The sequence below is a fragment of the Poecilia reticulata genome, linkage group LG21 (genome assembly GCF_000633615.1).
Source record: "Poecilia reticulata strain Guanapo linkage group LG21, Guppy_female_1.0+MT, whole genome shotgun sequence".
Classification (NCBI taxonomy): domain Eukaryota; kingdom Metazoa; phylum Chordata; class Actinopteri; order Cyprinodontiformes; family Poeciliidae; genus Poecilia; species Poecilia reticulata.
In genome coordinates, this window is record NC_024351.1 from 13,610,859 (window position 1) to 13,622,596 (window position 11,738).

Consider the following 11,738-nt stretch of genomic DNA (forward strand, 5'->3'; position numbering starts at 1 on the left):
AGGAGATGACAGTGGATCACAGAGGCTGCATAATGTGCATTGCATCTTTAGAAAGTGATAATAAAATGTTAGCAAGATGAGGGACATGCATGTGTAGGATTTTGTTGTTTTTAGCATTTCTTTGATGTAAGTAGAGTTAATGAAGCCCATTAGTGTATTAGCAGTGTCTTGCAAATGAATGTGTGCCGCTTGAACTTTTTCATGTCACAGCTACAGAATTATAGGTACTTTCCATTTTATTTGACGGATAAACACAATGTAGTGCAGAAGTGGAAAGTAGAAGGTTTTCGTTTTGTTTTATAAATAAAAATTTAATCACAATAAAGTCCAACACAACCAACAAAATAAACAAGGCCAGTTTGTGTATAATCTAAGCATAGTATCAATAAAACCATGATTAGATGACATAAGAGATTTAACAGCAATCCTCAAATTGAGGGCCAGAGTCCCACAACTTTTAGATCTTGAACTATTTAGCCGAGGTTAACTGTCAAAATCCAGTGTTGAGATGCATAACGCCGGTGCAGACATACGTACACCGGTGTGTGGCAACAAACCACATTCTGACTACAGACGCAACTGGTAAACTGGTGACCTATCCAGGGTGTGCACTGGCCTCTTAGTCAATGACATCTGGGATGGGCTCCAACAAACATGCAGCTCTGAACAGGATGAAGCAGGTTTGGAGGACCTGAACTTTAAAGGGGGGCCATTTCATCTCAGCACTTTGAACTCCGCAATCGAATGTGATGAGACTTAGACCGATTTTTGTTAATGTCCTTTAAGCATGTTTTCAGTTACTTTAACCCCCCCTCTACTTATTAGCACTTCAAGGTCTCAAACACTTGGATATGACACTGATTGTTGTGCAAGACTGCTGACGTACTGAGGGGGAGAAAGTCCGCTGTAATCTGGGACATTAGTCAAACTTTCCAACAAATGTCACCCTTTGTGCTTCATTCCTCACATACTTTAGTTTAAACAGTAACTTTAAGAAAACACCTTGATTGACTAATATTCCCTCCCCACCCCCTCAAAAGGTAAAATGAAAATTCACAGTTTACGTTCAAATGACATTCTCTAAAGATGATAAGACACAAAGAAAATGCCAGTATAGAACGTGTAATAAAGTTAAACTTTTATTGCAAACCAAACATGGTCACATAAACAATTTTACAATTTACAGTACATTAAACATGAATAGTTACATATACATATTAAAGCATACCTTTAGTCAATTTCTTGTTCAATATACATTAAAACTAGTACACATGACTCCAAATATACAAGAAACTTAAATACCGTCCAAAATGCATTACAGCAATATTAAAGTGGAATGTTCAGTTTGAATTTTTATGAGCCTGTCTGCAGGCCGTCGTTACATCAGTGTGAGGCAATTTGGAAGACTAAATGAGGGGGGACGTGGCTGGCAAGCTAAAAGTGCTGAAGAGTACTCCTCGACACATGCCCCTCATTCTCAGCCCAGCAGCAGTGCTCTCTTTTCACCTCTCCATCAGTAATGTGCAAATGAAGGTATGAAACATCATTTGAGTCCCTACGTCAAACAAGTTCAAACTTAGTGCTACATCCTCAGATGATTACAAAAAAATATACATATACAGTAAAGCGGGATAATTCATCTCGGTTCACCTGCCTTAAGTAGATGAAACTGCAGCGCCCACACAGAAAAAACCCCAAATGACTTGACTTCTGATGGAGAGAGAGAAAATACAGGCACCTCTAAGAGAAATGGAACGCCCCCCTCTGTAACATTTAGCTTCTTCTTACTCCCTTTTTTAAATAATAATAAAAAAAAAAGTACAAGAGAAGAAACAAAAGCACCAAAAATGTATAACATCTCTGGTCAAGCTAAGGATGTAGCTCCCTCTAGTGGAGGGAAGATGTTTTCACTACACGGAATGGAAATTTATTCCAGGTTTTTTTATTTTTACCGTTTTACTGTCCAGCCTTCATCTTATGACAAAAGGTGGAAGTTTTGTTGTGTGCTTGTCAGTTGGGACATAGAGGAAGCCGTTCAGCTGCCTGAACTCTGTGCAAAAATCCTCCGTTAGCAGGTAAAGCGTGGGAATTTAAGACTCAAAGGGGACTCGGGAATGAAGGAAAACGATCCCAACCTATTAATTACAGCAGACATTCCCTCTTTGCGAGTGTCTGAAATGCACTCAAGTGTTGGAGAGAAGATGACAGGTACACGTGCTGTTGATGGGCTCTCACAGGACCTGGTTTGGGAGTAAACCATCAATCTGATGGGAAACAACAGGCGGGAATCGAGACGCAAGTCCACCGACATGGCACAGTGAATCTATGTCCAGTGAGTGAAAACCAGTGTCCGAACCGAGTGCCTGTGTTTGAGTCCTATAGATAGGAGTCCATGGACGGGGCATAGGAAAATCCCTCGAAGGCCTCGGCTGCCTCTTTGATGCTGGCAGTGGCGAGGACACAGTCTGGGGAGCAACCGATGGAGCTTGGAACCGGTTCGTCCGTGAACTCCGGATCAAAGTGCCGCAGGTCGTTAGGTCCCGTCTATGGGAGAGAGAGAGAAGGGAAGAGAGAGAGGGAGAGAGAGGGGATTAGTGATGCTTTCCAGCACTTTGCCATAACTGGACATCCTCAGAATCACACAGCAGATGTTCCATGCCTTTGATCTTGTTGCGTAAGCATAAATAAGGGAGTAAATAAAGTAACTAGGTTTGGGCTGGTATGACATTTTCACAATGGTGTCAAGGTGATAACACAAAATTTAAAACAGCTTGGAAAGCAGCTTTTTGACTTGCACTTAAATAAGTGTGTGACAGCCTCGGCCTCGCAGCTTATCCATCTGCGTTTTCTGTAAGGAGTTGCAATACCTAGCAGGGAAATTTGAAATTTTACTTGTGCGCAGAGCAAAAGTTTCGGCCATCTTTCAGCCAGCTGGTCATTAGTGCAAAGCAGCATGTGCAGGATGGGGAATGCTGCATTGCTCTATGCACTGACAATAACTCTGACACCTAATTCAAAGGACATTAAACCATAGAAACACCATGAGGAAAATGTATTTTGCTATATCGGAGCCATAACTGTTAAACACCTCAGTAATACCTCAATACCAGTAAACAGCCCATGCCTAATAGTCTGCTAAATCAAAAAGCATTTTAAGAACCTTACCACATTAGGGTTGAAGGGAGGCGTCATCTTCTTGGCATTAAGCTCATCCCAGTTGATAGGAGAGAAGAATATGTGGTTCTTGATTTCGATCTGAGGAAAACATACAGAAAAAAAAAATACATTCAAAATTGTCCATCAACACATATGAGCACACGGACAGTAAAACGCATGTGTGAATACTCACAAAGTCCTCTGTGCAGCCCAGCCTCTTGGTGCGGTCTTTTTGTAGCAGACCCTCCAACAAGTGTCTGGCTGCATTGGAGATGTTGGGTTTCAGCTGCAGAGGCTTGTTCAGGATGTTGTCGTACATTTCTGCTGTGTTTCGGCTGTAGAACGGAGGCTGCAGAGGTGGCAAGGTGAAAACATTCAATACCAACTAAATATTGTTTGTGCATTGAGTGTGTATTATCTAAAGGGGAGACTTTGCAAGTATTAGGAGCTACTTACCAGGCCATACAGCATCTCATAAAGAACAGCTCCTAAGCACCACCAGTCTACTGTCCTGTCGTATGGCTGCTTGTGTAGCACCTCAGGAGCCAAATACTATGAAGAAAAACAAAGGAATTAAACTCAAACCACTGGCATAAAGCAGCAATAAAGACTTACAAGTAAAAAAAATAAAAATTAAAAAAATGTCTCCTTACCTCTGGCGTACCGCAGAATGTCGACGTGGTCCCATTGGGTTCGATATTCTCCTTGCACAGGCCAAAATCTGTGAGGATGATGTGACCCTGCGAGTCCAGCAGGATGTTTTCTGGCTTCAGGTCTCTGTAGACGATGTTGAGGGAGTGCAGGTATCCCAGTGCGCTCGCGATCTCTGCCGCATAGAACCTGGCTCTGGGCTCCAGGAAGCAGCGCTCTCTCTGAAGGTGGTAGAACAGCTGCAGCAAAAGGACACACAAGGAAAAAAGAAAAAAAAAAAAAGGTTTTATCTTTGCTTTCCTGAAATTGCAATGTAGAAATAAGAGAAAGAACAAGAAATAAATCGATAGGAGAATAGACCAATTTAAAAAAGACAGAGCGAAGAGAGGAAACCGGATGAGAGGAAATGAAAAGGCAGGAAGGTGACTAGCTTAAAAAGGTTTGACAGATGAAACCAAAGCCAAAGGTGGAGAGAAAGAGAGAGAGAGAGAGACAGTGAGCTAGGGCAGCAGGATGAAGGGGAAGAGAAGAAAAAAAAAAAAGGAAGAGTAAATGTGCTCCACTTCCTGATGAGGTTCATATTTAATCAGCACTGTCTTTGCTTGTGCAACAATCACAGGAAATTAGCTCCATTAGACACACACAGTCTCTGTGGCGCTGCTAATTTTGGAGCAGAGTTTCTGTCCCTGCTGTCCAAGCCCACCCCACGGTTTCCTGAGCGGTGTTCCCCCCAGTAAAAAAAAGGAAAGAAATATCTGCCGGATTTCCCCTGCGCCTCACCGGGACAAGAGTCATTCTCTAAAATCTGTTGCCAGACTTCACCCTTAAAAATATTCTCCCTGCTTTATTGGGATTTTGCATTGTATGGCTCCTTCTCAACTTCCACTATGAAATGCATGCACACACCCTTCTCTACCATCTTTGCTTCTTTTAATTCAGTCTCCCTTAGAGACACACTTAAGCAGAACAACTCACCTCTCCTCCGTTGATGTAGTCCAAGACGAAGTAAAGTTTGTCTGCCGTTTGGAAAGAATAATGCAGGCCCACCAAGAATGGATGCTTGACATTCTTCAACAATACATTCCTCTCTGACATGATGTGCTTCTCCTGAAACGAAGACAAAACAAGTGCTTAGAGAGCTTCACCACAAACACACCTAATGACGCACCAGGCTGTTTACATGCGCGTATTTCTAGATGCGGGCACGTCATCGCCTACCTCTTTTTTCTTGAGAATGGCCTTCTTCTGTAAAACTTTGACTGCAAAAAACTGGTCGTCTGTGCGGTGACGAGCAAGCAGCACCTTGCCGAAGCTGCCCTTGCCGATCACTTTGAGGAAGTGGAAGTCGCTGGGCTTGGCTGAGGGATTGGATGACGGGCCGAGGTTGATCTGCTGGGATGGACTGGGCTGTGAGGATGCAAATGCGAACAGATGAAAAGTTAAGTCAGAACGCATCGCTGCAAGAAGACGCCCGCAAAAAAAAAAGAAAAGAAAAGAAGTGTACTACTCACAGGAGGAGAGGGGTTTGAGTTCATGAGCTCGGGGTCCTGTGGAGGAGTCAAGTTCAGGATCGACTGCACTTCAGGACTGGAGGAAAAACAAAACAGAAAGTTTGAGCACAAACGAAAACAATAATCAGTTGTTCTGAAGTGACATCAAACAGCTGATTTGGGAGTCTGATTAGGTCAGAAAGTTCCGCCAGAGGACAAACCACATGATTTTTCAGCTTTGGGTTTCCCAACGTTTTGTCCTCTGGTGGAGGCAGAACAATAACATGAGTCAGATGGTACTCACTGCTTGCAGGCGTAGGAGTTGGTGGAGAGCTTCTGAATGAAGTCGTTCAGACCCATCCTCCTCTGTTTCATAAAAGCTGCAAAACAATAACAAGAAGAAGGGAGAGTGAAAAAAAATGCATAAGACTCCAAGAATAAAAACTGACGAGGGTACGAAACACTTCAACGCGTCAAGTCTTAGTCCGTACCAGTGACTAATTCCACAAGCCCTCTCGTCTTTGAGTAAGTCAAGGCAGGCTTCTCTGTTTCTGTTTTGATCGTCATGGTGAGCGTCAAGAGCCGCTCCGCGCTCATCAAAATCCAAAATACAAGTTGTAACTGTACGCCAAGTCCCGGTTTTATATGGAGGCCTGAAGAGGGAGGAGCTGGCCACGCCTGCTGGAAGGCGTGGAAACACTCAGCTTTGGTAAATACATTATGAGGTGATCGATCCGTTTTAGACCAATAGAGGGCATCTGCGCGCTGACGCGTCAGTGCCGTACCTTCTAGTGCGCTTGCGTCATTGGCGTTTATGAAAAAAAAAAAAACCCAAAACTTTCTAAACACAGTTAACTGGGACTTTTCTGCTTGCGCATAGGTTGTGCAATTCCGTGACTACTCTGGTTTTGTAACATCTTAAGTCCGCACAAACCGGAAAATGCAAAATAAAATATTCCTCTAACATTTCAGTTTTAAAATACAAACTACAGCATAAATATATGTGTTTCCATCAGTTTTGAGTATTGCTTTAAAAAAAAAAAAAGTTCACTATACTAAGGTGACAACAATACTGGCATACACTTTTAATTGTAAGACAAAAATAAATAATTTGATCGGTTTTGCGGGCCTGGCTCTTCACTGAAAGAGCAGAGAAGTGCCGTAGAGTCACAAAAGAAGGGAAGGGGGGAGGGAGAGCATGAGCAGAGGGGAGGCCGCATGCCAAGAAAAGCCGCTGCAAGTGGAAAAGTACAGAGTGAGATACTCCTGAACACCTCTCGTCTGAGAGGAAGAAAGAAAAAAGAAAAAACAATCTGCAACAGCTGCCTCTCAGAAAAGAACCACAGCACTCCGATAAGTCAATTAGAATGTGATTGAAAGGGGAGAGAAACGCAACTTTGCGCTATGTTTGGAGCGTCAAGTGAGGATATGAAGCGCCTGGCTCAAGTTTAACCTACATCCCTCTGAGAGTGAACTGTATGTAAGAAGATATCGCCGTCGACTGCCAAGTTTCGTCCAAAGGACCAGATCGCCGTGCGTAAAATGGATAAAGACCCAGAGGTCGAAACCGGCGGTGAACTGGATTCACCGCTGTCACATCAAACAGCGGTGACAGACGTAGCCTTGAGTATTACAGTGAAGCATAAAAGTCCCGCATTTGGTAAACAAAACCGCAAACAAACCTTTAAGCTCCGAACGAGTTCTCATTACGCTTTGCCTGCAGCAGCTCCTGAGAGTTCAACAAGTCACAGGAGACGGCTGTCAAGGCTGCAGAGGCACTTCTAGCTACGGGACTCCCTATCAACGAGGAGTTTCCATAAGTGCATCATAAATCCAAGTCGCCGAATAATGTTTCGTAACTCACGTCTGCTTGCGCTTTCCCTCTCTCAGTCGGGCACAGAACGTGGGTTAGGAGCCGTTAGCTACTCCATAGGAGAAGAGATTGGTGATTTTCCCCAGGAATAATGCTTTTATATACTTACAAGTCAAAGAGGCCGTTTTGTCTTTCATAAGGATGCCTTTTAACTCCCGGGTCACAACAAGCAGAGAGGCTGCGGGCTCCTCGGCAGCGGTGTAATCAAACTACAGCGCATTCCTCTTCTTGGAGAGCTTCTTTCAGCATTTTTTTTTCCTTCATTTTAATCAGGGCGGAGACGCACCGCCTCTATTTCCTTGCATTCCAAGTTTTGTGTTTCACGGGTGGTTGCATGACTTTTCGCAAGGGAGGGGAGGGGGCGATGAATGAATGGAGCCTTCAAATGCTTCCCGTGAGATCAGCTGTCAAGTTCAACCCTCATAACAGCCGCAGCATCCACAATTGTTTCATTAGAAAGCCAACAGAACAATTTAGAAGCCTTTGTTTTTCTCATTCTTTTAATAAAATGACAAGAAACAATGAGCGAGCAGAGCAGCCAGTGTGAGATGGGGTTTGTTTAAACCAAATCAATAGTCCAGCTTCAGCATCCGCATCGCACTTCAAATCCCATCCGTCGCCTAAAGAATGGAGTACATTGTTTGCTCAACACTAAATCCTATAAACAGGGATTGTGTAGTGTATTACTTATTATCCCAAAAATGAATGTCGGATTTGTTTTGTTGATATGCGCAATACATATCAATAACAATGTAATATATTTCTTTCCATTTTATGCTTTAAAAACCTTAACACAACATGTCCACAAACTGATATTTCGCAGTGCAGTGAGTGATACTGGTTTAATCAGATAAAGAAGAGCCAATAAAAGTTTATATGAGCTAGTTTCATCACATCCTATGCACGCCATGACAACCATTTTGGTTACCAGACTCAGTGTATGTTATTGTTGTATTTATAACTGGGAAGTTGGGCACACCGTATGTGAATAAAGCCAATGCTGAAGAAACTAGTTGTTTGCAGAGAGAGCTGTTTCCAAGCACATTAATGTAAGGTTGAGTGGAAGAAAAAACTGAGATTGAAAAAATATTGCACAAGCAATCACACAGAAGTAGCTACTCCTATTCCTGAACCATTTGTGTTCAGAGAGTGACAGAGTGTGGATTAGAAGTGGAGAGGCACACAGTCCAAGCTAATTGAGGTCATGTCAATGGGAGCAAAGTGATCTGTGTGTGCTGACCCAGTGTTTTATAGAGTATAGACTTGGTAGGCAGGGAGACGGTTTACATGCCATCTTATCTAGAAAGGTTTAGGGGGCCTACTCATTTTTCATCAAAGTCTTATGCCCTAATACAATAAACACTTCTTATTTATGTTTTTTTTCAATAACATGGGTGGAAAGACTAATCAGTTCAAATTTCACTTTGCTCTTTAAAACCCTTTTAGTTGTCAAACCTTCGCAATTTTCTACTCAGAAATATGAACTTATTCAAATAAAATGCATGCAACCTGCACACAAATTGACTTTGTTCAACTCCCCCAGTTTGTCAGTGTAATAAAAAAAGAAAAAAATCTTTCCTCTTTAGAAAAACAGATCTTTCACCCAGCTTTGTTTCTTCTCACCATTCCCAGCTGAGACTGTTCACACATGCTCTGGACTCTGCTTTGGAAATTTACTGGGTTTGCGGTTCAGGTTTGGCAGCTGACAAGGAGTACCATCGACAATTATTAACCCCATCTCCTAATAAATGTGCTATTTTAATATTTTGACTACTTGCACACGCCCAAATGTTTTCTAAAAATAGTGTTTGGAAGATATTTTTTCAAAATAAATGCGTCATCCTTTTTTTTATGATGTTTGTTGTGATACTTACATACATTTTAGTGACAGAATTTTCAATCTGACTGAAATGATTGAAATCCTTATAACTGTCCAGCATTTGTTTTTGCTCACTTGTTAGTTTATTTTTCACTCTTCAATTAGCTCTTAAGACAGTAATAATCACAAACATAAAACTTGTATGATGCCAAGAACAGACCTGTTTTTGTGTCTTCTTTTGTGTCAATTTGAACCTCAAAGTTTTAGAGCCAAGAGAAAATCCATGTAGTGAAAATGCCAAAATCCCAGTTGATGACTTTCACCCTCTGATGATTTATTAAAAGCAGTTCATGAAAGCCACTGTTCACAGAGTTGGAGGTGAAAATTCATGCTTTTGTGTCTCAGCTGCACTCTGTACAGTTATTATTTAAATGACAGACAAAGAGATCCAAAGACAGGCAAGACATCAAAGCTAAATTATAGTTTAGAGGAAACTAATGCGGATGGATTTTTAAAAATGACCCTCAATTTATTCTTTTTTTTTTTTTTCTTATTCAATAACTCAGGTCAAAGCTGCCATTAAACTGTCCGCTGCAGCCACCTGATGCACATAGACACAAATGAACAAAGCTGAGGGGGCAAATAAAGCCTGCAAGGAGTCAAAAGCACACACACACAAAGAGAAGCTGGAGGACAAAAGCACACCTGCAGAGACAACCGAGAATACATTTTTCCAAAGCGGTGACAGCGAAAGGGCATTCTTTCTAAACCCTATCAAGGTGTCCTTCATGTCTCTCTCTCTTTACACAGCCAGAAACTTTGCTACACTTTTATACTGTTCGGTTTGACAAAGACGTTTTTTTTTTGTTTTTGTTTTTTTGCCTTGAGACAGCACAGGTGGCAGCGGTGCCATCTTTCACAGCACAAGGAACAAAGACATCATCCTCATGGGACACAAACTGAGATCAGCAAGGGTAAACAACACGTGCTGAGCATCAAGTGTTCCTCTTTTCTCGAAAAAGAATAATAAAACTACCTGGAAAGCAAAGAAATAAGCGGTGACAAGCTTCTTTTTTCTTGGCAAAAACCTTTAGAAGAATGTAGCTGAAGGTTAAACAGGATGTTGAAGAAGACTCTACATTACCTCTCTCGGAGTAAACGTTCCTCTGTTGGGTTTTGCGTGTGAGGCTCAAATACCAAAGAACCGAATAAAACGAGAAGGAGGTGGCGGAAGAAGAGAGGGGGCGATTTCTCCCAGTGTTTTTCCTCTCTGGCTCTCATTTGTTTCTGCATTCACAGGCTGCTCAGTGCCCAGGCCTCAAACAAGTGGAGGCTCCACAAACACTCAATCTGTGTATTATTTGTTACCCCTCATTATGTGTGCTCTTGGCACGAGTGGGTTATATAACCAAGTAGCTGTGGCAGTGTGTTCAAACCCACCAAAGGCACTGACTCACACACTTTCCATAACACTCTGTGGGCCATTTTGCGAAAGGACATAAAGGCTTTGCTTTGGTGCAGGACATGAGAACTGTAGTAAAAATCCCACTCACTATACTCACTCAGAATGTCCTTGTATTCACCCTGTCTGAGTCAGACGGCATCTGTCCATCAAATCTTTGTGGTAATGACCGCTTTTTCTGCCGAAAATAAAGAGGATGTTTGGGAATCAGACGCTCTGCTGATGAATGTGAATAAGCCTCAGTGATAGCGTTACATAAAACCCTCTTATTCTAAGGGGGACAGCTAGGCTTTATTGTATAAATGGACATATATACGTGGCCTACTTATCATCTCGACTCCTTCGATGGGAAGTCGTGCCGGTCGGAGCTTTCAGGTTTGAGGTTCTTTAAGAAATATTTGTTGGCATGTTTCTTGAAGGAGCAGAATTGATGTAAATCTGCTTTAATGTTTGTGAACTTTATCACATCTTGTCACATTACAGTCGCAAAGTTTAACATATATAACTTTTTTATGTGATAAACCAACATAAAGTGGTAAATAATTTCTCCATGGTTTTTATGTTTTGACTTTTTTTTTTTAATAAAGTGACAAAGTAACATTTGAAAACTGTGCTACCCATTTGTACTTGAGAAATCCATATTTAAGCATATTCATTAGTTTGAATGGCCTAGTCAAAGTCCAGGAACCGGGGGACCCGAAGATTAGTGCAACCACACTTTTCATCATTATTTCTAAGCAAAGAATGGAGACAGATTGAAATGCTGCAAAGAATTGCTGACATCTTACCTCTTTTCCAAAGGCAGGTCATGACGTCATCATTAAACAAACAACCGCATATAACATGTTGCAACATTCACCTCAGAATGTTCAGTGTTCTTGTGCATGAAGTATCTTTAAAGGATTTATAAAGTACATGTTTGTCCTATTATTTGTGAATATGTGCGTGCATTTGAGTAGGTGTGCCTGCTAAGCTGTTAAGGCAGGCTAGTACAAGTGAGTTTTACGGCCTAATGTTGTAAGAAGAAATTTGACGAGCCGACTCACGCACACGCGCGCACACACACGCACGCACACGCTCACACACTCACACACACTGTCAAATGCAGGCTTAATTACATGTTAAATAATAGTGCCTGATAAAGAGCAGCACCAAGGTTTGGAGTATAAATGCTGATTCATTGCACTGCAGCTGGAAGATAAACTGCTGCTTTTACCAAGGGTTCTTTTAACCAAAAGCTTTGTGTTACCTCCCCACCCCCACACAGACACACACACACACACACAC

General features: G+C 41.9%; 1 protein-coding gene across 2 annotated transcripts in view; it reads right to left on the reverse strand.

The window, feature by feature from the left end:
• Nucleotides 1-1,116: 1,116 nt before the first annotated feature.
• Nucleotides 1,117-11,738, reverse strand: part of sgk1 (serum/glucocorticoid regulated kinase 1) — a 33,054-nt gene continuing 22,432 nt past the window's right edge. The window contains exons 1-10 of one of the 2 annotated variants that reach the window (XM_008397961.2): nt 5,789-6,961; nt 5,602-5,677; nt 5,319-5,394; nt 5,026-5,214; nt 4,783-4,914; nt 3,810-4,046; nt 3,613-3,708; nt 3,350-3,505; nt 3,166-3,255; nt 1,117-2,544 (exon numbers count right to left, since the gene is read on the reverse strand). In XM_008397961.2, the coding sequence (XP_008396183.1) occupies nt 2,377-2,544; nt 3,166-3,255; nt 3,350-3,505; nt 3,613-3,708; nt 3,810-4,046; nt 4,783-4,914; nt 5,026-5,214; nt 5,319-5,394; nt 5,602-5,677; nt 5,789-5,894 (1,326 nt within the window). In that variant the 5' untranslated portion in view covers nt 5,895-6,961 and the 3' untranslated portion in view covers nt 1,117-2,376. Of the gene's footprint in view, nt 2,545-3,165; nt 3,256-3,349; nt 3,506-3,612; nt 3,709-3,809; nt 4,047-4,782; nt 4,915-5,025; nt 5,215-5,318; nt 5,395-5,601; nt 5,678-5,788; nt 6,962-11,738 lie in introns of those variants that run through there. The other variant, XM_008397959.2, reaches the window with a different exon arrangement.